The sequence below is a fragment of the Lissotriton vulgaris genome, unplaced genomic scaffold (genome assembly GCF_964263255.1).
Source record: "Lissotriton vulgaris unplaced genomic scaffold, aLisVul1.2 SCAFFOLD_501, whole genome shotgun sequence".
NCBI classification, from domain to species: domain Eukaryota; kingdom Metazoa; phylum Chordata; class Amphibia; order Caudata; family Salamandridae; genus Lissotriton; species Lissotriton vulgaris.
In genome coordinates, this window is record NW_028251408.1 from 129,765 (window position 1) to 150,802 (window position 21,038).

At 44.2% G+C, this 21,038-nt stretch overlaps 1 protein-coding gene across 3 annotated transcripts in view; it reads right to left on the minus strand.

Moving 5' to 3' along the window:
- Nucleotides 1-392: 392 nt before the first annotated feature.
- Nucleotides 393-21,038, minus strand: part of LOC147662904 (uncharacterized) — a 52,999-nt gene continuing 32,353 nt past the window's right edge. The window contains exons 1-5 of one of the 3 annotated variants that reach the window (XR_015305472.1): nt 13,849-14,092; nt 9,517-9,588; nt 6,275-6,328; nt 1,372-5,737; nt 393-1,248 (exon numbers count right to left, since the gene is read on the minus strand). Coding sequence is in view for 1 of the 3 variants with exons in the window: in XM_086950802.1 (XP_086806928.1) it covers nt 3,225-4,622 (1,398 nt within the window). In the remaining 2 variants the exon portion in view is untranslated. Of the gene's footprint in view, nt 5,738-6,274; nt 6,329-9,516; nt 9,589-13,848; nt 14,093-21,038 lie in introns of those variants that run through there. The other 2 variants (XR_015305473.1, XM_086950802.1) reach the window with 2 other exon arrangements.

The window sequence follows — 21,038 nt, forward strand, 5'->3', positions numbered from 1 at the left end:
TTCTTTATGTAAAAGTTCGTACATTGCACAGGGAGTGTGATTCAGTCTGAGTGTTGTATGACAGGAGCGAGCAGTCTTAGTTGCTAGGACATGAATCTGCCTCTTGCGCTCTTTCAACTGTTTGAGAGGCAGTCTCAAATTCCCGGGGCACAGCTACCAACAGCTTCCCTCATAATCTTTGATTTTTGCATCTACAGGTGGTGCAGACGCCACCTAAGACCGTAACCTTAGAGTGCTTTCTGGAGTCAGCCTGCTTTGCTTTTTCCAAACTTTGGCCAGCAAAGGTAAATGTGTCTTCTACTAAAGTGTTCTTAGCACGCTTTTGGTAACGTGGCTTGAACAGTATGGCCTAAGACACGCTCGAAGGAAAAGCAAAACAGTGGAAGTCACACATTTCAATACAGTTTATTAAAAATAGACAAGGAACTGTAAGATTCAAACCAAGTTTAGAGCAAAAAGAATATTTAATAATTATTCAGAAACAAAATCTAAAGGTGGGCTGTGATTTAAGGATTATTAATTAGCAAAAACAACTGTCAAATCCAAACAAAAAGGTAAATAAATAAAAAACAAGCAGTTCTATTGAATCAATCAGGAAGTCACCTACAAAATTGTAGCTGACTTTGGGAGCTATGCTCGAGAGGACAAAGATAAGTTTAGTCTCAGGTAATGATTAACACTGGAATTTGATGCAAGGTTTTTGGCTGAATCAGTCTCAGAAGGTGACGAGCTGTACAGAAGTGGCTTGAAGTGCAAAATTCCCACAGAGTAGAGTTGGGTCATCAAGTTGAACCTGAATCCACGGCCATCAAAATGTGTGTGAAACTTCAAGCAGTTACAACAGCTGCGAAGTCTTCGGAGCTTCCAAGTTATGGAGATGGTTCAAGGTTGAGGATAAGAGCCAAAGCATGGAACGTAGCAGGCCTGAGGCATGGTTAAGGAGATAGCAGGTTCCATTTGAAACAAAAAGAAGATGGAAAGAGGCCACTCATGTGGATCTTTGTAATACGAGGCTGTGTCCTTTTGGAACAGAAGTCATTAGTGTCAGGAACTGAGATCTGCATGCGCCTACATTGTTACAGACATCGAGAACTACATGTCCCAGAATGCCTTCAGGCGGAAGCAGCGCTAGTTGATAAAAATCATGTGACAAAGCGATAGCGTTGTACGTGATTCTGGCTTTCCTGGACTCTGTCAACAGCCGTGCTGTTAGAGGATTGGATTCCTGTGTTCCTTCCCATTTTTTTCCTGGGTATTAGATCCATGTATCGCTGGAGGCTCGGCTGAGCCGCTGTACCACCTCGCGTCTCATCTTCCGTGAGGACGCGATCCGGATTCCTTCCTTTTTGCCCGCTCGTGGCTGCGGCTGGCGTCTTCTTGAGTTCCGCTCGGCTGAGCGTGAACTGCTCTTGTTCCTCTCCCGGTCGCGGCTGCGTCGGGCTGTATTCCTGATCACCGCTCTTCTGAGCATGTGGATCACAGAAGTGAGTTCTCTCGCGGCTGCGGAGAACTTGTGGATTCCTTCTGTGTCTGGTGATTTTCAGATAAGGAGCCACGGCAGCATCTCACCCTGGACTCGATCTTCAAAGGGTATAGTTGTACCTTTTCATTGACAAACACTTGGCCTCATTGATATATGCTAAGATATATATATATATATTCCTGAGTGACTTCCTATCCTGTTCAGACAGTATACTTGTGGGAGACTAAAGTTCTGGATTTCCTTTTGTGCTTTTTCCACGTTGGGTGGAACCCCAAACTGTGTGTTTTTTCTTTCTTGGCTCAAGACTGAGACTGAGTTGTTTCCACCAAGAACTTACTGGATTTGAACCCTATTTTTAATCTTTGGAGAAGGATAATTTTGTTCTATTTTTGTTCTGGGATCCGCGGGGTGTGGATGTGAGTATGATTGAGTAAAAGGATTTTTTGTGTTTTAATACACGGTTACTGGTGTGGTGTTGATGAATGGTTATTGTCTTTTACAGGTGGTGTTGTTTATCTGTTCGCAAGAAGAACATCTTGTTGGGAAAGACCTATAAGGTATAGTTAGGATTAAAGCGAGAACATATGAGAGTAGAAAGGATTGCTGTACAGTATTAATGTTATGCTTTTCTGTTACAGGTAATCCCTTTCCACCGCAGTTCCTACCCTTTCCCATCCCTCGCTTGATTATCTCTATACTCTGTATATTTCAATAGTCAGAGTGTGGGGGAAGTCAGGAGGTGGACTCCATATAGTATCACCCTGATCCTGAGGAGCCAGAGAGGACGTGACAATTAGGACTATTTAGGATGGGGACAAGAATGGTTTGCATATGGCTGACCTCGTCTGTAGTTACACAAAGACTAGAGAATGATGTGGTGGGATGTTGCAGAGATTAACTACCAGTCCATCCATCACCTTTAGTTTTTCTCAATGATCAACCCTACGTGGTACAGACATAAACAGTTGTTGGTCCCATAGAGATCTATGACAAAGGGACTCCTGCTGCAGCCCCCTGGTGAGGCTCGTTAAGGCTGGAAACAGTTTGAGGTTCAAGCATTCCTGATCCTTGGAGGCGTGGCCTCAAAGTTCAGGATCGAATGAACTCTGTGAGTCAGAGCCATGGATTATAAACACTCAGCAAACAAAACACGCTGAATGGAATGAGGCCACAAATAGTTACAAAAGAATGAGGTTAATTCAAGCATTTCCATCCCACGCTGTGTGCTTTTCTCAGTAGACAGTTTGATGGACAATCAATGTCTTTGTGGCTGCTTCATGTAAATGTTTTGCGAGTCTGAAAGCTCCTCCCCCAGGGTTTACAGTGAGCACCTTTTATTTTCCCACATTGTCTCTCTTATGTAGAAAGGTTACATTTACAACTAAAGTTTTTGTCACATTGAGAGCACAAGTCATTTTCTTTCTCATTGTGGGTTCTCTCTTGTTGAATGAAACTGAATCTCCAGCAGACTCTTCCCTGGCATTTAGAACAATGATGAGGTTTTTTCCAGGTAAGTCCTCGCAGGTTGAGTGAGACCAGATTTCCGACTGAAACATTTCCAGCATTCAAAGAGCTAATAAGGTTTATCCCCAGTGTGAGTTCTCTCATGTCTAGTGAGAGTTGTTTTCAATCTGAAGTTTTTGTGGCATTCAGAGCACTGATACCGCTTATGCCCAGTGTGGGTTCGTTCATGCACAGTAAGGTTGGATTTCTGACTGAAGCTTTTCCGGCACTCAGAGCACTAATAAGGTTTTAGTCCAGTATGAGTTCTCTCATGTTCAATTAAACTGGATCTCTGACTGAATCCTTTCCGGCACTCAGAGCACTGGTAAGGTTTTTGTCCAGTGTGGGTCCTTTCATGTACAGTAAGGCTGGATTTATGACTGAAGCTTTTACAGCATTCAGAGCACTGATAAGGTTTTTGCCCAGTGTGAGTTCTCTCATGGTGAGTGAGAGTTATTTTCCGACGAAAGCTTTTCTGGCATTCAGAGCACTGATAGGGTTTGAGCCCAGTATGGATTCTCTCATGTTGAGTTAAACCGCATTTGAGATAGAAACTTTTTTGGCATTCAGAACACTGATACGGTTTCTGCCCAGTGTGGGTTCTTTCATGCACAGTAAGGTTGTATTTCTGACTGAAGCTTTTACAGCATTCAGTGCACTGATGAGGTTTTTGCCCAGTGTGAGTTCTCTCATGGTGAGTGAGAGTTATTTTCCGACTGAAGCTTTTCTGGCATTCAGAGCACTGATAGGGTTTGAGCCCAGTATGGATTCTCTCATGTTGAGTTAAACCGCGTTTGTGATAGAAACTTTTTTGGCATTCAGAACACTGATACGGTTTCTGCCCAGTGTGGGTTCTTTCATGCACAGTAAGGTGGGATTTCTGACTGAAGCTTTTCCGGCACACAGAGCACTGATAAGGTTTTAGTCCAGTGTGAGTTCTCTCGTGTTCAATTAAACTGGATCTCAGACTGAATCCTTTCCGGCACTCAGAGCACTGGTAAGGTTTTTGTCCAGTGTGGGTCCTTTCATGTACAGTAAGGCTGAATTTATGACTGAAGCTTTTACAGCATTCAGTGCACTGATGAGGTTTTTGCCCAGTGTGAGTTCTCTCATGGTAAGTGAGAGTTATTTTCCGACTGAAGCTTTTCTGGCATTCAGAGCACTGATAGGGTTTGAGCCCAGTATGGATTCTCTCATGTTGAGTTAAACCGCATTTGTGATAGAAACCTTTTTGGCATTCAGAACACTGATACGGTTTTTGCCCAGTGTGGGTTCTTTCATGCACAGTAAGGCTGAATTTATGACTGAAGCTTTTACAGCATTCAGAGCACTGATAAGGTTTTTGTCCAGTGTGGGTCCTTTTATGTACAGTAAGGCTGGATTTCTGACTGAAGCTTTTACAGCATTCAGAGCACTGATACGGTTTATGCCCATTATGGGTTCTTTCATGTACATTAAGGTTGGATTTGTGATTGAAGTGTTTCTGGCATTCGGGACATTGATAGGGTTTTCGTCCAGCGCTAGTTTTCTCATGTTTAGTGAGGTGGGATTGATAACTAAAGCTGTTCTCACAGTCATTGCTCTTATTCGAGTTGTTTGTTTCTCCAAGTTGGGTTTGTTCCTGGCTACATGCCATCTTAAGACTGAATCTGATTTCTGATTGTGTACTTGTTTATGTTACAACTCAGCATTAACTTCTAAAATACATTTCAGATGCTCTTCTTAACATATGTATTCAACTAATTATAGTTTTTACCTGGAAATTATTTTCCTACCTTTAAAGGCACCAATCTAACTTGTCTTATTAACTTTCACTGAGGAGCCCCTTGAATTGATTAAGAGGCCTCTCAGGGATTCATTTTCTCCAAGTTATGCCCGGGTGAATTTTCTCAAGTTTAATTAGTCTCATTTAGTGATTCTAGTTTGATCACATTTGATTTAGCAGTTTTAAAAGCACTGATAAGGTCTTTGGGCTTTAGTGTTTGACTGTAAGGTATGTTTGTTCATACAAGCAATGACAGATGATTAGGGCATGCCAGGGTGGTTTATGAATTATCAATAGCGTAACACTGGCCCCTTTTATACTTCCTGTGCCAGTATATGCTTTTTTGCTCAGTGGCTAAGACAGGTACATGATAGACTTTGGAGTTATAGGACACTTTGAAACCACTCGGATTAACCCAAGAGACAGAGCAGGTGGAGAAAATCTTCCTATATTGGAAATGATAATCCAGCATCTTTGCTGTAACGACATCTGAGAAAGAGTATTTACAATGACTTTCTTTTAAACAATCTTTTCTCTCCTCTCGTCTTCAGGAGACAGAGACAAAAGCTTGCGCTTGTAGACCATGAATATTAGTCTTTTTGACAGTTCTGTCACATCACAACACGTCTACAGATGCTGATCGGTTGGGGAGGGTTTAGGTCTCAAAAGCATTTCTCATAAACCATAAAAACAAAATGTATAGCACTGAGTTTTCTCAAGTGCACTGCGTGGGGATCAATTGTGGCCAATGTTCTCCTCAATCTGAGTTACTGACACTTGGTAAACATTTATGGCAATTTTACTATAGGGATTTGACAACTTTCTCATTCACCAGTTTCTTCCGCACCAACATCCTCACCATCCCTGGCACATAGAATGTGTTTCTTCTCAAGAGCTCGAGAATGTTTTAACCTCCCTTAAAATAATCCTTTTCGTTGTGTTTCACTAAATTTAAACCTTCTTTTTTCTGTTCATGCTTCAGTCACCTGTAGAAATGGAGTCAAAAATTGTAAATGAACACAAAGAAAAAATATATGTGACCTTATACTTTGCACAAAGAAAGTATTAACAAAAACAAGTCAGGAAATCTGTTGAGTATCATTTCTGATAGTGGTGAAACAGCTTGGGGACACTGTAGATTGGGCGCTTCGGATTACTGGAGCTCATGGATGTGAGAGAAAACGTATTTAATAATTAAGAAAGAAACACAAGTTGCACATATATTGCAACATAGATTCTTAGAAGCAGCCAACTCTATCAATGTTCACTCTCTGTGAAAGAGGCTGGCATGATAGTGAGATATTTGTAATTCTTTTAATGAATTATTAGATGTTACTTACTCCCCTACTCACTTAAACTATTCATCTATTCCTTTTTCCAGTGATCTAGGAAGGGACATTTTATTGAAAAAAGGAATTCGCCTAGTTGTAATCAATGCTTTAAATGCCACTGTAGACTGACGCTGTGTCCAGTTAGCTCAGTGGAATTCACTATTTCAAATTGTGCGGATGATAAGGACTTACTTGGAGGCTCAGAACTCATCATGCTCCTCCGACAGGAACCAGGCACTGCAACACCTGAAAAAGAGAAAAAAACAGCACAACAGTAAAGGAAACCAAAAAGGGTCAGGAAAAGAAAAACACAAAATAGAGCAAAGGGGAAAAAAAGCTATCTTCCACTTTGACCTCAGGGGTCCAGCACAGGAAACTGTGCAGCAGATGCTTGTGAACCCATAAGTTACATATAAACACAGTGCCTCCAAGGTCAGCACCAGGTACGGCTCCACCGGTTGCACCACCCTAAAGCAAGCCTTGTGTGCATGTGTGTCCACACACATATACTGTGTCTTTTGGTTGTAGTAGATAAGACAGAAAAGGATAGTTTAGGAGGAAGTAAAGAGATGGAAGTCAGATCAAGAGAGAAAAGACGCCGAAAGAACAGTCAGAGGGGGGAGAGTATCACGTGCTGTAGAGGAGGAGACAAATGTGCCAATAGTTAAGGAACTGCTGGGCAAAACTGACCTAAGAAGGAACTGGACCTGGACTACAGCCCCAAAATTTCCAGGAGGAATGTGGCTCCATCATATTATTATCAGAAGTTTGATAACAACAAGAATAGTGCACAGAGGGAGTCAAATGTTGAAGCTGAAGAGACAAAAACAAAACAGAGATCAAGAAAGGGAATAGAGGGGGAGGAGCCAAGATGGCGGCGGAGACGGACGTGTAGACGCCCGGCTCCCCGATCCTTTGTTCCCTGCGGCACCATCCTGTTCCCTATCCTGGCGCAGAGTCGTCGCGGGATGAAGCGCACATCGCGCTGATACCGGGGGTGTTCCTCCGGTGTCCCTACCAGTCCGACCTCCGACGATAGGGCGAGCTGACCTGCTGCACGTAATAGCGCCCTGGAGCCGGACTCCGTGTCCCTGCACGCCGCCGGAGAAGTCTTCCATTCTGTGCGCTGCTGGAGCAGTGCAGTGCTGGATGCCCCATGCGGATTCTAAGCTGTGGGAGAGCCTGTATTTATCTTTGCTGAACGGTGTGCGCCGACCGACGGTGGGTCCATCCAGCTTCACAGTCCGTTTGAGACACAGAGGTGAGCCGCATTGCTCCTTTCTCCCGTGTGTGGGACCGCCTGCCGGGATCTGCCGTTTCCCTCGATCCTGCGGGCAAATAAGCGAGGGGGTTTCCTGCTCATCACTACCCGCTGTAGACGGATCCAGCTATCCGTGGTCTGCACCCCGCCGGTTTACTGATAGCTTGCCTCGGTTATCGGTGAAACCCCTCGCAGTGAACATGGCGGCCGTCCCCTTTGTGTTTGGCATGGGCTTTACCTCGGCTACTGAAGAGGCTGTACGGAGTGCGCTTGGGCGATGGGGGGGACGCGGTGATACACACCAGACTGTGGCCGAGGCGACTCCCCAGCCTGCATTTACCTGCGCTTCCATAATGAGTGCGATCACTGAACTGAGGGCAGATTGGTATGAGCGCTCTCGGGCGCTGGAAATGAAACTAGATGAAGCCGCGCTTGGACTCAGAGATGTATCTCTTTACTGCTCTCCTTTTCCCACCGATCGGCCCCCTCACGACGAGGTGCGGGCTACATTGTTGCAGCGCGCCTGTGAACTGAGAAACACTGCTGATTCTGATGCCTTGGATGCACTGCTGTCTGTCGACCCTGACATTGGCACAAAGTTTCCTATCCTGCCCTCGAGTTCTATCCTGACCAAGGCATCACCATCATTCCACGTGGATCGGCGGACACAGCTTCTTTCTTTATTGAATATTTACAACCTGCACAATGTGATTCTACGTCCCTGTAACCTACCACTTTATATGGACTTTGGAATGTTGTCCTTCTGGGCTGCCACAAGTGTGTGTGACTGGACGTGGCCATTTTGCCCTGGAGGTTCATCTCTCTGCCGAGTGCGGCCATCTTGTCCCTTTGTTCTACCTGAGGCGGGGCTTTCACTGGAGCTATGTTTGGGACTACGTTTGCGGTCTGGCCAGGGCTAGAAGTGCCCATATTCATGCGAACTGTGTCTGACGGATGGCTGGGACTCGGGATGGGCGCCTCCTCAGCGCGATGTTGTGCTACACGATGTCCTTCCCGATTTCCTTTATGTTCGATACTCCTTGATTGTTTATGATGATTAGGGGGAGGTGACTATTGTGATCGGGGTAGCCCGGGGGACTTAGGAGCTGGCCCTCCTCGTGTCCTATTAGGCGCGGGGGGGGGGGTCTTCGTGGGGAAGTATGTTCAAAGTTGCATCCACTATCGGGTCAGGGGGGTTTTTTTGTTATTATTGACTTGCTAGCTGCCGGGGACGGGGTTGGCACTGATTCACTTATTCCATGAACACGTACCATGTTATGACTTCTCCAATTGCACTGCAATAGCTGATTGTGTCTGTGCCGATGCTTAGTAACGGTGTGATCTATGATGTGGGTGTTTGTCGAGGGCTGGGATTTCCGGGTGACCTGGTATTGAGTGGGCTCCTCCCCACCTTTTTCTCTCTGGGAGTCTAGGTTGATTTTTTCTTTCTTGCTCCCTATATTATAGGTATACACGTTATTCTTTTTCTTCCTTCTTCTTCCTTGTCTATATTTCGGGTTCTTACAGGGCGACAGGCACTCTGTGGGGGGGGGGATAGGCCGTAGCCTCCACAATGATGCAGGGTGGGTGGGGTACTTTATACATTTTTTGGTTCTATGGGCCTTCTTTTTTCTATTTTCCGCGCTTTTACTCTGGTTCGAATCTGGGTCTGGGCTGGGGTTGGCAGGGTGGGGGCGGCGATACTTGGGGTGCGTAAATTCTGGATGACGACTTGCCGTTGTTTGCACCGCCATATTGTAACTGATGCTACGTTCCATTGTTGTTTTCAGCTGCAACGCCGCTTACCCATGTCGTGAAGTTACTGTGCGGACTCGAATCTTCTTAGTTCTTATTCTTCACTGACTTATTTCATGATGAAAACCCAAAAAAAATCATAAAAATTAACCTTCAATTCTCCTCTCCCCTGGCGACATGCTTCTTCCCAGTGTAACGCTCATTGTTTCTTGACACTTTACTTAATACTGCCGGGGTACTGTAATGCTTGCACTTGTGCTGACGAAATGTGGTGGCCGGCCTGGCGGTTGTAGGCCCGTATTTGTTCATTTATTCATGCACAATAAAGGTTTTCAAAAATTTAAAAAAAAAAAAAGAAAGGGAATAGAGAAAGAAGAAACAAGGGAAAAGGAAACTTAAGAGTTATAGGAATCCTTACCCGACAGTTATGTTATATTTTGTTCCTCCAAGGGTGGCACCCACGCTGCACTGCCTGGTCATCCCAGAATACCTTGAGAGGAAGTAAAGAAATAGTTTTGCGTCAGACGACTATCACACTTCATCCCATTTTACAAAAAAACGTCCTGTACTTGCAAAACAAAAGAATCTCTTGTTCTCTGGAGGCCATTGTGATGCAAATATGGGTATGAATAAATACTTTTTTGGTTCACCAAGAACCATGATCCTTTGCTGGAAAAGGTCTCTGTGAATGTAGAGTGCACCCACAGTCTCAGAGAACAAACCCTAACAACCCAGTCCACGTCTTCATAACCCCCATCTTTCCATTTACAGACCATGAAACTTGCAAATCAGAACAATCTGGTTTTCAACAGTACGTTAATGTCCTTGTACATAATTCTGCCCCGTTAATAAATCTGTCAACCAGACTCTTAGATTCATACAAACCATGCTCTCTGAGCAACTGCATTTCAAGGTCAAACTGATGCAGAGTTTGAATGCTGAGCAATGGAAGCAACAAGGAATCAATGTGTTGGTGCTTTTTATCAATAACTTATCTGAAGGGATGATGCGGAGGGTCAGTATAAATAAATCCTTCACGAGACAAAACTTGGAACATTGAAATGTTGAGACCTCTATTGGAGACAACGGAGCAGCAGCAGCCTATACAACCTGATATAGGCCCGCTGCTCTCAACATTACAATGTCCTAATACACAACCTCTTCCTCTCCAAAATACATGGATTGGGCAGGAGAAGGCAGAAGATAGAGCCTGGAGCAGGACACACAGTAGCCTCCCCCCTTCCTCCTCCCATAGCTCGCAGTTCCACTGGCATCTCGGAAGGAGGGGGGGGGGGGTCCTGCTCATCTCCCGACTCACCTGAATGATGAAAAGCAGTTCAGCCTCCTTTCACAGCTATTGCTGTGAATGTTCAACAATTAGCCACTGTGGTCCTGCATGCGGGTGTTATCTGTTCAACATTCACACTTACAGCAGTTCGGAGTACCAGAGGTGTTTCAATCCCCTCGGTCTCTGGGACACTGTTGTTTTATTAATTAGCACATTCTGCCCTCATGGGGCAAACAGTGTAATGACCTTATAGTCAGCAATAGCAGGCAATACTGCCCATTAAAGGACTGTTCCCTTGGAGCTACAACAAGCTTCAAAGCTAAATTAAAGGTTTCAAATAATTACTGAAGGCATAAATATGGTTACTCAGTCAGAGAAATAATTATCATAATATTTGCACGAGAATCACATAAAGGTAATCTCCAAAGTATATCAAAAGCCAGAATCAGAACTAACTCTATCTGTAAAGTCAATAGACAGACCACCACAACAAATGTGTGCTAAGAAATAAGAAAACTTTTTTTATAATATCAAATAGCAAACTGACATGGAACCTGCTTAGTTGGAAATCAAGGAAAAGTTCTTAAGATTTTAGACTGGGAGAACACATTACTGACATGGTTCATGATGAGGTAAAAATGACAGCAATCAATGAATATTCATGAAAACATGGCACAACAAAATGTAAATTAATAAACCTCAAGTAACAAAATGAATAGTTAATTGTGACTCTTTCCCTAAAAGCCACAAGTCATTTTACAAGGTTATTCCCTAACATAATAACCGGATCTTAATCACAGTTTAAGTTTGTGGCCATTCATTCATGACCCAATTTGTACAGGAACATTTGCTGACAGCTTATTAGTTGTTCATTAGAAATGCCTACAACTTGGACTCCTTTCCCAAGAGGGGTGGGTTGGGAGCTCCCGTCAGTCTGACTGTGGAACGGGTAGCACATTTATTGATTAAAAGTGATGCTGGATTCCAATTTACTTCTTTTACAAAAGGGCCACTCTGGGTGACCTCCAGGACTGCACCAAACATGCAATCCTTCTCCCGTCTCAGGCACAGTCATTGTGTCTGATTCAGTCCAGTAGAAACTCCTATTGTAGATGCAAGTTGTGGAAAATCCTTACTAATCACTAAAGGATTTTGTTGAAATCCTGAATTTGTTGAGAATTTGGCATTCTATTCTGCATTGGACTGTGGGACTATCAGGACTGAAGGCATGTTCCAATATTCCAATATACCTGTCTTTGATTCTGCGTCGACGTTTCGGTCCCTCGTCGGTTTATAAATTCCATAGGACCATCATCAGGACAAGTTGCACAAATATATCTACAAATAAATACAAAAATCAGTAATACACTCCTTGCATCAATGGTATCGTCTAGTCACCCAAAGGGGAACAAAGGGAAAACAAGCCAACGACATGCACCCTACATGTGACTAAAAGTGTACAAACAACACCACACCAAAACATGACAACCAGTGCTCTGTGTGGTTCTTACTACCTATACTAAACATTAAAAAGATTTTTCTTATCGTCCGAAACGTTGACGCTTAACACCTTTTTGTTGTCATTCATACCACTTTTCTGTGTTGTTATAATGAATGAAATTGATTGAGATATATTCCTCTCTACATGGTATTTTGTTGTTCTGTGTTTAAAAACAAAAGGTGTTACATACTACTAGAAACGAAATCAGTATACAGAGTAGTATTTATGTTGCCATTTTATATGCTTTTGATAAAGAAAATAATCTATAAAGAATAAATAACAGTAAAAAGTGTATTTTCCTTGCATTTTTTGAATGATAGATCACTGTTGTGACTAATGAAGAACTTATGAAAAGTTTTTAAGTGATTCCCATGGGGACAAATTGTAATTTTCTTGAGAAACATATTGGTCACTGGGGGCTGGTTTTGCTGTGGTGCTGCTATATCACCCCCCAGCTACAAAAGAGGCAGGGGGCGGGTCCGTCAAAATTGTCAGGCCTGGTTTGGGTTCCCAGTACGGCCCTGACCCAGAGGAACAACATTTCCTTCTTGCATATACTGAACATCATTATTCTGCACACCAAAGCCGTGCATATCCAAATTCACAAAAGCAACAAACCCAGAATCAGAAGATGAATACAATCCGTGAGAACCAATTTCGTCAACAGTTTGGAAAAATTTTGTCTGAGCCATCATTATTTTTATTTTGATCTTCTTCTGCTTAGTAATAACATTGTCACTAGAGTACTTTGGTTACAACAAAATCTCATCCAGAATGTTGGTCTGCAGCCCCTCACATTTTGCTGGGTATGTGCACTAACATCTGGATGCAACGCTAAATGATGCGTCCTCTTTTACCCGGTCTTCGACTTTGCAATATTGTCTGCAAATCTGCAATAATCTCTTGTAATATATAATAAAATATTTGGAGGCCCTTCACTCTGTGGCTCTTCAATTAGCCAGTTTACAAACAACTTACACTCATTCCACAAATCTCTTGGAACAACAATTAACAAACTTAAACTCAGCTCTCGACCACCCTGCCTGGACAAACAGGTCTCATCTCCACTGCATCCCTCCTGGACAGGCCCCACCTTCTATGAACCACCCAAACACAGGACAGGCCTCACCTCATCTGCAACCCTGGACAGGCCTCTCCCCTTCTGCACCCCTGGACAGGCCTCATCTCCTCTGCACCCCTGGACAGGCCTCATCTCCTCTGACCCCTGGACAGGCCTCATATCCTCTGCACCCCTGGACAGGCCTCACCTCCGTTGCACCCCTTGACAGGCCTCACCTCCTCTGCACCCCTGGACAGGCCTCTCCTCCTCTGCGCCGCTAGACAGGCCACACCTCCTCTGCACCCCTGGACATGCCTCACCTCCTCTGCCCACCTGGACAGGCCTTACCTCCTCTGCACACATGGACAGGCCTAACCTCCTCTGCACTCCTGGACAGGCCTCACCTCATCTGCACCCCTGGACAGGCCTCACCTCATCTGCACATCTGGCCTCACCTCCTCTGCTCCCCTGGACAGGCCTCGCCTCCTCTGCACTCCTGGACAGGCCTCACAGGCCTCGCCTCCTCTGCACCCCTGGACAGGCCTCTCCTCCTCTGCACTACAGGACAGGCCTCACCTCCTCTGCTCCCCTGGACAGGCCTCACCTCCTCTGCACCCCTGGACAGGCCTCACCTCCTCTTCACCCCTTCTGGACAGGCTCCAACTCCTCTGAACCCCACCTCAAGGCCTCTCCTCCTCTGCCCCTCCTCTGGACAGGCCTCTCCTCCTCTGCACCGCTGGACAGGCCTCACCTCCTTCGCTCCCCACTCAGCCTCAGCAGCAGGAAGAGCTGAGCTCTCCTGATGTCACCATGAATGCCAGGGGGAGGGGGGAGGGTTTTGGGGGGGAATCTGATCCATGGATTCATAAATTGCAGCCAAGTGAGTTGGCAGCTCTCCTACCTGATCAGAAACCTGTCCGGGCTCTCTCCTCCTCCTGAGAGCCTGCGGGGGAACAGATCTGGGGTCTGAGGGGGGCAGGGGCAGATCTGGGGTCTGAGGGGGGTCTGTGAGGGTCTGAAGATGGAGGTAACTGCAAACACAGACAGACAGGGCCCCTTCCTCCTCTGCAACAGGCTGGGCACAGAGCACAGGGAGAAAGTGACGTCACCCCTGCTGCTGGTGCTGTCTCTGCCACCGCTGACCCGGAAGAGGAAACCCTTCTATTTTTCATCCAATGTGCAGCTCGCTGGGTTTCATCAGCAGGCGAGGAGCGCCCTCTGGTGGCCGCTGACGGAACCGCCGCCTCCAGGCTCCAGCAGTGAATACATTTCACATAAACAAGCACTTATACCTGTAAAGACCTGGGATTTCAGATGTCTCTGACGGGAATGTTTTTAAGGGTCAGACAGTTCAAGTACAGGGCCTCACCCTTGGCTGCTGCTGTAAGAAAGCATTTATAGCTTCACTTCAGATGAGCATCTTCCAAACATTGTTGTATAGGACTTAAGAGTATTTACAGAAAGGTGACAACTGGAAGCGACAGTCCGTATTTCAATGAATATATCTGTATTTTATTGAATATATCTGTATTTCAATAAATATATCTGTATTTCAATGAATATATCTGTATTTCAATGAATATATCAGAATATCAGTCAGTTTTCCAATTAAACTGGGCAGCTTATTTATTCTTTTAAATAATTTATTTGCAGTTGTTCAAATCCACAATGTCCTAGATAGCAAAGTAAACAGAGGTAAATACCATGGAGTTTAAGACACCAGATCAGTGACAATGAGGCATAGGTCATGTGTCAAAGCGATAATCGAAGGAGCTTATTTCTAATTTTCTTATGTCTGTGGCTTATTCCTTATATTTAATTCGGTTTTATATCCTCAAACAAGACTGAAATGTAGGTTCTAGTTAGGTTTTGAGTTTCTGGTTTGAGAGCACAACTGTCTCCTAAAATATTAAGATAGCGGGCTCTTCCAGGCTTTGTTTTTTTGTTTCCAGTAACCACCATCCTCTCTCAACAAAGATTCACTGACAAACAATAAAGCAATATATCTTTGAAACAATTAATTCCTAAGATAGAGATATCAAGTATGAACCAGAAATGTCTCACACAGTTTACACTGTATGATAAAAATGAGTGGGTGTTACTGGTCTGAGGAACAGGGGAGGTGAAATTCAATACTCTAAAATATTGTTCTCCTTCACAGAGGCCCCTATATCACAGTACGCTCATCATCAATACACCATTGATTAGCGAGGGTGTCAACTCTTTGTAGCATTGTCATGCAAGAAGCCTTGAGTGCCTCAACAGTGACATTATTTTGGACGTGCCTACATCAGAGCCCTCAAGCCTCACTCATCATGAGTGACACTAACACATTTGGAGGTCGGTCTGAAGTCTCACTCAAACCTGGCCCATTCTTCCAAACTATGGGGATTAACTAGAACTTCACACATGACTATTCTGCACAGAGCTGACCCTCTGTCCCACATTTTGGTGGCAAACGTTTCTCATATTTCACCATGAGTACTGCACACAGTTCAGTAGAATGTTAAATTGAATGTCTATTTTAGTGAGACTTGGTTGCAATTTCATCACTTTACATGTGTTCTGATCATGTCTATAAATTCAGTAATGTCTCTTCCTTTGGAATTGTCAAAGTCAAATGTTAAGTAACACCACTCCCTGTGTCTTTTTTTAAATACCTCAATTCTTTATTGATTTTTCATATACAATGAGCATATAATAGGTATGAAAGTTTATCGATTCCGCAGAGTCCAAGATACTGTGTAAACTAGAACTTGTGAGAAGACGTTGAAAACAGGAAATGAAATAAACCCTCTAGATAGAGGTGATGTGGCTCAGAAGATCCCGCAGATGATCAAGGAAGGAGGATGAGGGAGAACGCGAGGGGAAGGGACATGGGAACAGGAAAAAAAATATGTTAGGGTGCCGAGGCCAGGGGCGGTTTCGGTTTCCAGTCGGGTCGTGGCTTGCTCTATCACAATAGTACTTGCCACAACCGGTATTTATGTCCTATAGCCCCTATCCTGGGGAGGGGGGCGTTTGCATTATGTTGTCGATTTTACTCTGGTCTGGGTTCTGGGGAAGGCAAAAAGAATCCAAAATTATTATTAGAAGCTGAGTGTCTTATCGGCGTGCGTAGCTGGTCCTCAAATGTTGATAACATAACTGCCATCACCTGCAGACAGCGCGAGGCACACGTGGAACCATGAGGCTGCACTTTGCCTGCTGATATGTTCTGGCAAGGCTTGCCACGCTTATTCATAATTGCAGCGAGGCAGACATTCCAGCATAACCCAAAAGGGCCACTAGCTTTGCAGCAGGCAGCAGCAGTGAATGTACTCTTTCCTGGTGTGCTTGAGCCTGCCATAGTCAGGTCAAGTGTCTGCTGCATCCTAGCGCCAGATATCAGAGTGACAACTGGGATGACTTCATGTCTGCAGCCAGCAGACTCTCATGCAGGTGGACTTACAGCAGCCCTGAGCCGGGGCCTCAGAATGAGCACCACTGCCACGTCACCAGTGAAGCGCTCCAATGGGCAGGCACATTCCCCCAGGCACTTGTGAACTGGCAGCCTGGGAGAGGCCCGCACTTAGGGCCCGATTCACAAATGTAAACTGAGACTAAAGTCTAACTTTGTAACTTTTGGTATTCACAAAAGGTATTTACGTGTAGTAAAGTTAGACTTTTGTCTCACTTTAATTTAAAAGTTTTGGTCTTAAGTCTAACTGAGTTATTCAAGAATAATTGCCCGATATTATTTCATCGTGCTGGTGGTACGCCTGGGCCGCGAGGCCGAGGTGGCTTCCAGTCAACACCTAGGGGGAGGGGGCAAAGTACCATGTACCAGGATCAACGTTCCTTTCCGCCTCAAAATTCCATGAATTATTTTGATCAGCAAAATACTCAGTCTGCCCATTATTATAATGACGATTATTATATGGAAGATGAGAATCAGGGTTTCTCTAGCTAGGACAGCCGTAGACAAAGTGAGGGAGTCATTTTAGTTCCAGTGGACCAAAATGGGCCTTATGTTGATGTCGTTGCGCTTGGTGTGTCAGAGCCATTTCTCTTGGATACTGGTGCAACGAAGAGTTCTATTGATAGAGCGCGCAGTTACCCCGGGTCACCCGTGTTACCAATTCTTTACACGCACTGGGCCCTGGCGTGAATACTTCATTAATAATTTGGGTGAACCAGGAGAGGACTATTTGATTTCTCCTCCTGCACGCTGCTATGAGCAATTAAGGTTTGGCTTTACCTCTGCTTACCATGCACCTGACTTACCACAGGCACAATTCTTACGACGGACCTGGAGCTATAAGGGAAAATAGTAGACAGGCCTAACATCAAATACTCTTTATAATCAGTAAATACTTTCCACAATTCTGTAAAATGACCACAGACACCTGAGGATGTTTAAAACTTTATATAAGTTTAGAGAGAATATGACAAGGCAATAAGTGAGAGGCAGAATAATGCATCTAACATCAAGATCAAAACCATAAAATAACTATAGAGTAATGCTAAGACCATTGAGTATATCGGAAGACTAGAGGTAGGAATTTTAGAACAAGCTAGTCACTGCAACTTTATACTAGAAAACAATAGGACGTGGATGGGACCTAGAACATGTACTTAACCTATGTGCACTAGGCTATTCTTGCTAAGATCACTGCGATCAACTAAAGGTAAGGAAAAAATTGGAACATACTAATAAAATATGACAATTGGCAAATTCTCTAAAGGTGGGGAGAGAAGTGGAACAATTTCTAATAAACAATTTCATATAACTTGTTCTCAAGGTGATAGAGCAATATCTCTGCAAGAGAGCTTTATTAAGAAAGTAGAGAGTGAAGGCGAGAAAGGGAGAGAGAGAGAGAGACGCAAACCCACAGGTTGATATTTACCTAGGTCTGAGAGTAGACTAACCCTGGCCACGGGTCAGTTGGAAGGACGGGGACAAGGACCCTCAGGAAGGAACGCCAGAATGCGAGCAGGTACAGCTCACGGACAGTAAGGACAGGATACCCCTCAGGATTTGAGATCAGGACTGGGCTCACCAAGGCACGACCAACACCCACAGCTTCAGAAGCAACGCCAGCGTTACCCTTCTCCGCAAGTAATCCGCCAGTAACCCTGATTGGATTTTCGAATTTCCCAGCAAAGTGCTTCCCCAGCACTTAGGATTATTTCCACCCCTTAGGAGTTTGTGGAAAATATGGACAGAGTGCTCCGCAGCACTTCAGGATTGAGCACCTATAGAGTTCGTAGGGTCAGTGACAGGTCTGCTACTCGGACAAGTCGGACAATTTTCCTAAGCTAAACTAGGGCAGTTATACTGTTTTGGGGTCCCTCAGACCACCCACTAATGTTGCAAGTGACAGTTTCCCACAGTGTGATTGGTCAGGAGAGGTGGTGCGGTCATTACCACCTCCTAGAATTCAACGTTCCCATCATAATTATTCAATTTTGCACACCCGCCCCCCGGGTTCACGTTCCCAGGCATAGGAATACAGAATACAATACAAGAGCACAGCATATAGCAACAGTGTATGACAATTCAAGGTGCAATCTTGCATCTTCGGGATGGGTTCCCAGGCGCATCGGGCTTCAGGAGCCAGCTGGCTAGTTTTAGCTTCTGCGCAGTTAGGACTTTCCCTGGTCACCTGACAGGGTTCAGAGGAGCCTCAGCATGGCGTCGCTCATGTATGCCCCAGCCCACAAAGACGCGGTACATGAAAAGTAAGCGAGAACAAATTAAAATCACATATAAAATGATCACACTGTATACCATGATAATATTCTAACCAACCCTTACTTTATAATGACTATAGCATTATGGTTTAGTGCGAAAAGACAGATAGGCTAAAGCAGCAGTAGCAAGCAGAATGCATGGTGAGAGACAAGCGGCCATATTTGCAACAGTGCGCATGAGCACAGAATCCCTCCAGAATGCGAGTGCGTCACATCACATGGGTATGACCGACGCATGCGCAGACTGAATTTCGGCGAAGCAGCCGATTTTAGTGCAAGCTTCGTTAGTATGAAAAAAGACATACAAGCAAGCATCCTGGGGACACCCGCGTGTTGGGAAAAACACTTTATGAATGACGAACAATGATGTTAATATTATTATGCAGTTTAGACAAGGGTTTTGCATACGAGCAAGGCGCTTTACATGCGAATCCCAGCTCCATCAATCCCCTCTTTGATGATATTTACTATCATCACCACATAGAAGGAAACAGATGCCAACTTTTCTCATTCATCCATATCACTCATCTGAATTTCAACAAATTTGTCGTTGAGTTTTCTTGCAGCTTCTCTATGAGAGTGGTGATTTTTCGCCTTTTTGTAAATTGCACTCTTTAGTTCTTCTAGTTCTAATTCATCAATGTTTCTTTTCACCCCCCTCTGATTTACAGTGTATTTCTTTTTGCACTTCTGGCATTTGCAGCAGATAAAAATTATTAATACAACTACACCTATTATAACTATTGGCATCAGTATTTTCCACAAAATATTTCTACCTAGGTTAGTAAACCAACTACCTATAGAGGAGAGACCTCCAGTCAGTCTCGTCCAGGCACTGTCAACCTCCAATGGTTTGAGCTCTTTTTCCAAATTAGTTATGTTTTTCACATATTGTTTTAGTTCGATACTTTTATCAGGAATGTAGGTGCAACAATGTTGCGCTTTCAGCATTCTACAGACTCCGCCCTCTTTTGCTAATAGGGTGTCAAGGGCAAGACGGTTTTGCAAAACCATTGATCTGATCGCAACCATTTCAGTATTGACCAGCAGGAATCCAGCAGCAGTGTCCGTTGATAACCGGTCCACTACTGTAGACAATTTGCAGATTCTATGAGTGTTCAGAACTACCCCCATTCCAGGTATCAGTGCACTAAAAATATCACCTATAATTTCACCTACACTTTCACGTCTACTACGCACTAAGCCATTAGTTTCTTCATCGCTTCCAGCTGCGTTATTTACATGGTATATTTTCGGGAAAACAATGCCAAAGTAGCAGCTTCCATACCAGTGATCCGGCAATTTGAAATAAGCCTTGTTCCCACATATATAATATATTCCGGGAAACACAGGTTCTGACCCATTTTTGAAACCCCAACCTCCAATTACCTTGTAATTATGTTCACACTCGCTGGAACCGATGAATACATTGTTATAGTACTCTGTCTTTTCCCTATGGATACAAAGTTTCCCCTTTCGTTCAAAATCCAGCAACAAGGCAGGACTGGCTTCGCTTTGCGAGGTGTTATCCAGGTGCTCAGCCCACCTAGGGACTCTATCCTTTTCGTCATTTGCCTTCTTCTGAAACTTTTCTCTCCTTCTGTCTGCCATCTTTATAAACATCTTTTCCTGCTCTTGCAGAGAACAGGTCAGAATATCTTCCCTTGCTTTGTCTAAATCTATGTTACCTATAGTCAGGAAATATTCTCCCATATAACGGGTCACGTCACTTGTAGTATGTACACGGTTCAAGTGTCCTCTAACAGGAAGTTCAGAAAATACTACGTCATCATTTGAATAATAGTACTGTAAAGTGCTTCTATAAAACAAGCTAGCTAATATACTACAGGAGATTCCATAGGTCAAAGGTAGATGGTGGTATGTCACACCTTCAGCCACTGAAGTTGGTAGCTTCATGCAGACATAACAGTCCTCTATTTCCATAGCTTCTACATAATGCACTAACAAGTTAGCAAAAACATTTAGATGCGTCCTGTTTTTCATTTTGTGAAAATGTAGTCCATCCTCATCTGGTGCTTCTAATTTAGGTTGGGTGTGTGTCAGTCCTACTCGTTTGTCGCGTCTTTCTAAGCTTCGTGGTGTTTCTGCAGTCTGTACAACCCCTACGTCTACTGCTTCGGGTTCAGTAGGGGACAAGTTAGGATTTTTACTTATCATAAAAGGTAGAAAAACTGTTAGTCCTATCCACATTACTATTAACATGGCTACACTACACAAGCATATTTTACAACAGGTTTTAAGACACCCACACCGGGATCTCCCAGAGACATTCGGATCAGACATTTTTAGCTTACAGGTGGCTTTTGCTACCCCTCTTCATTTCTTTGCCCCAAA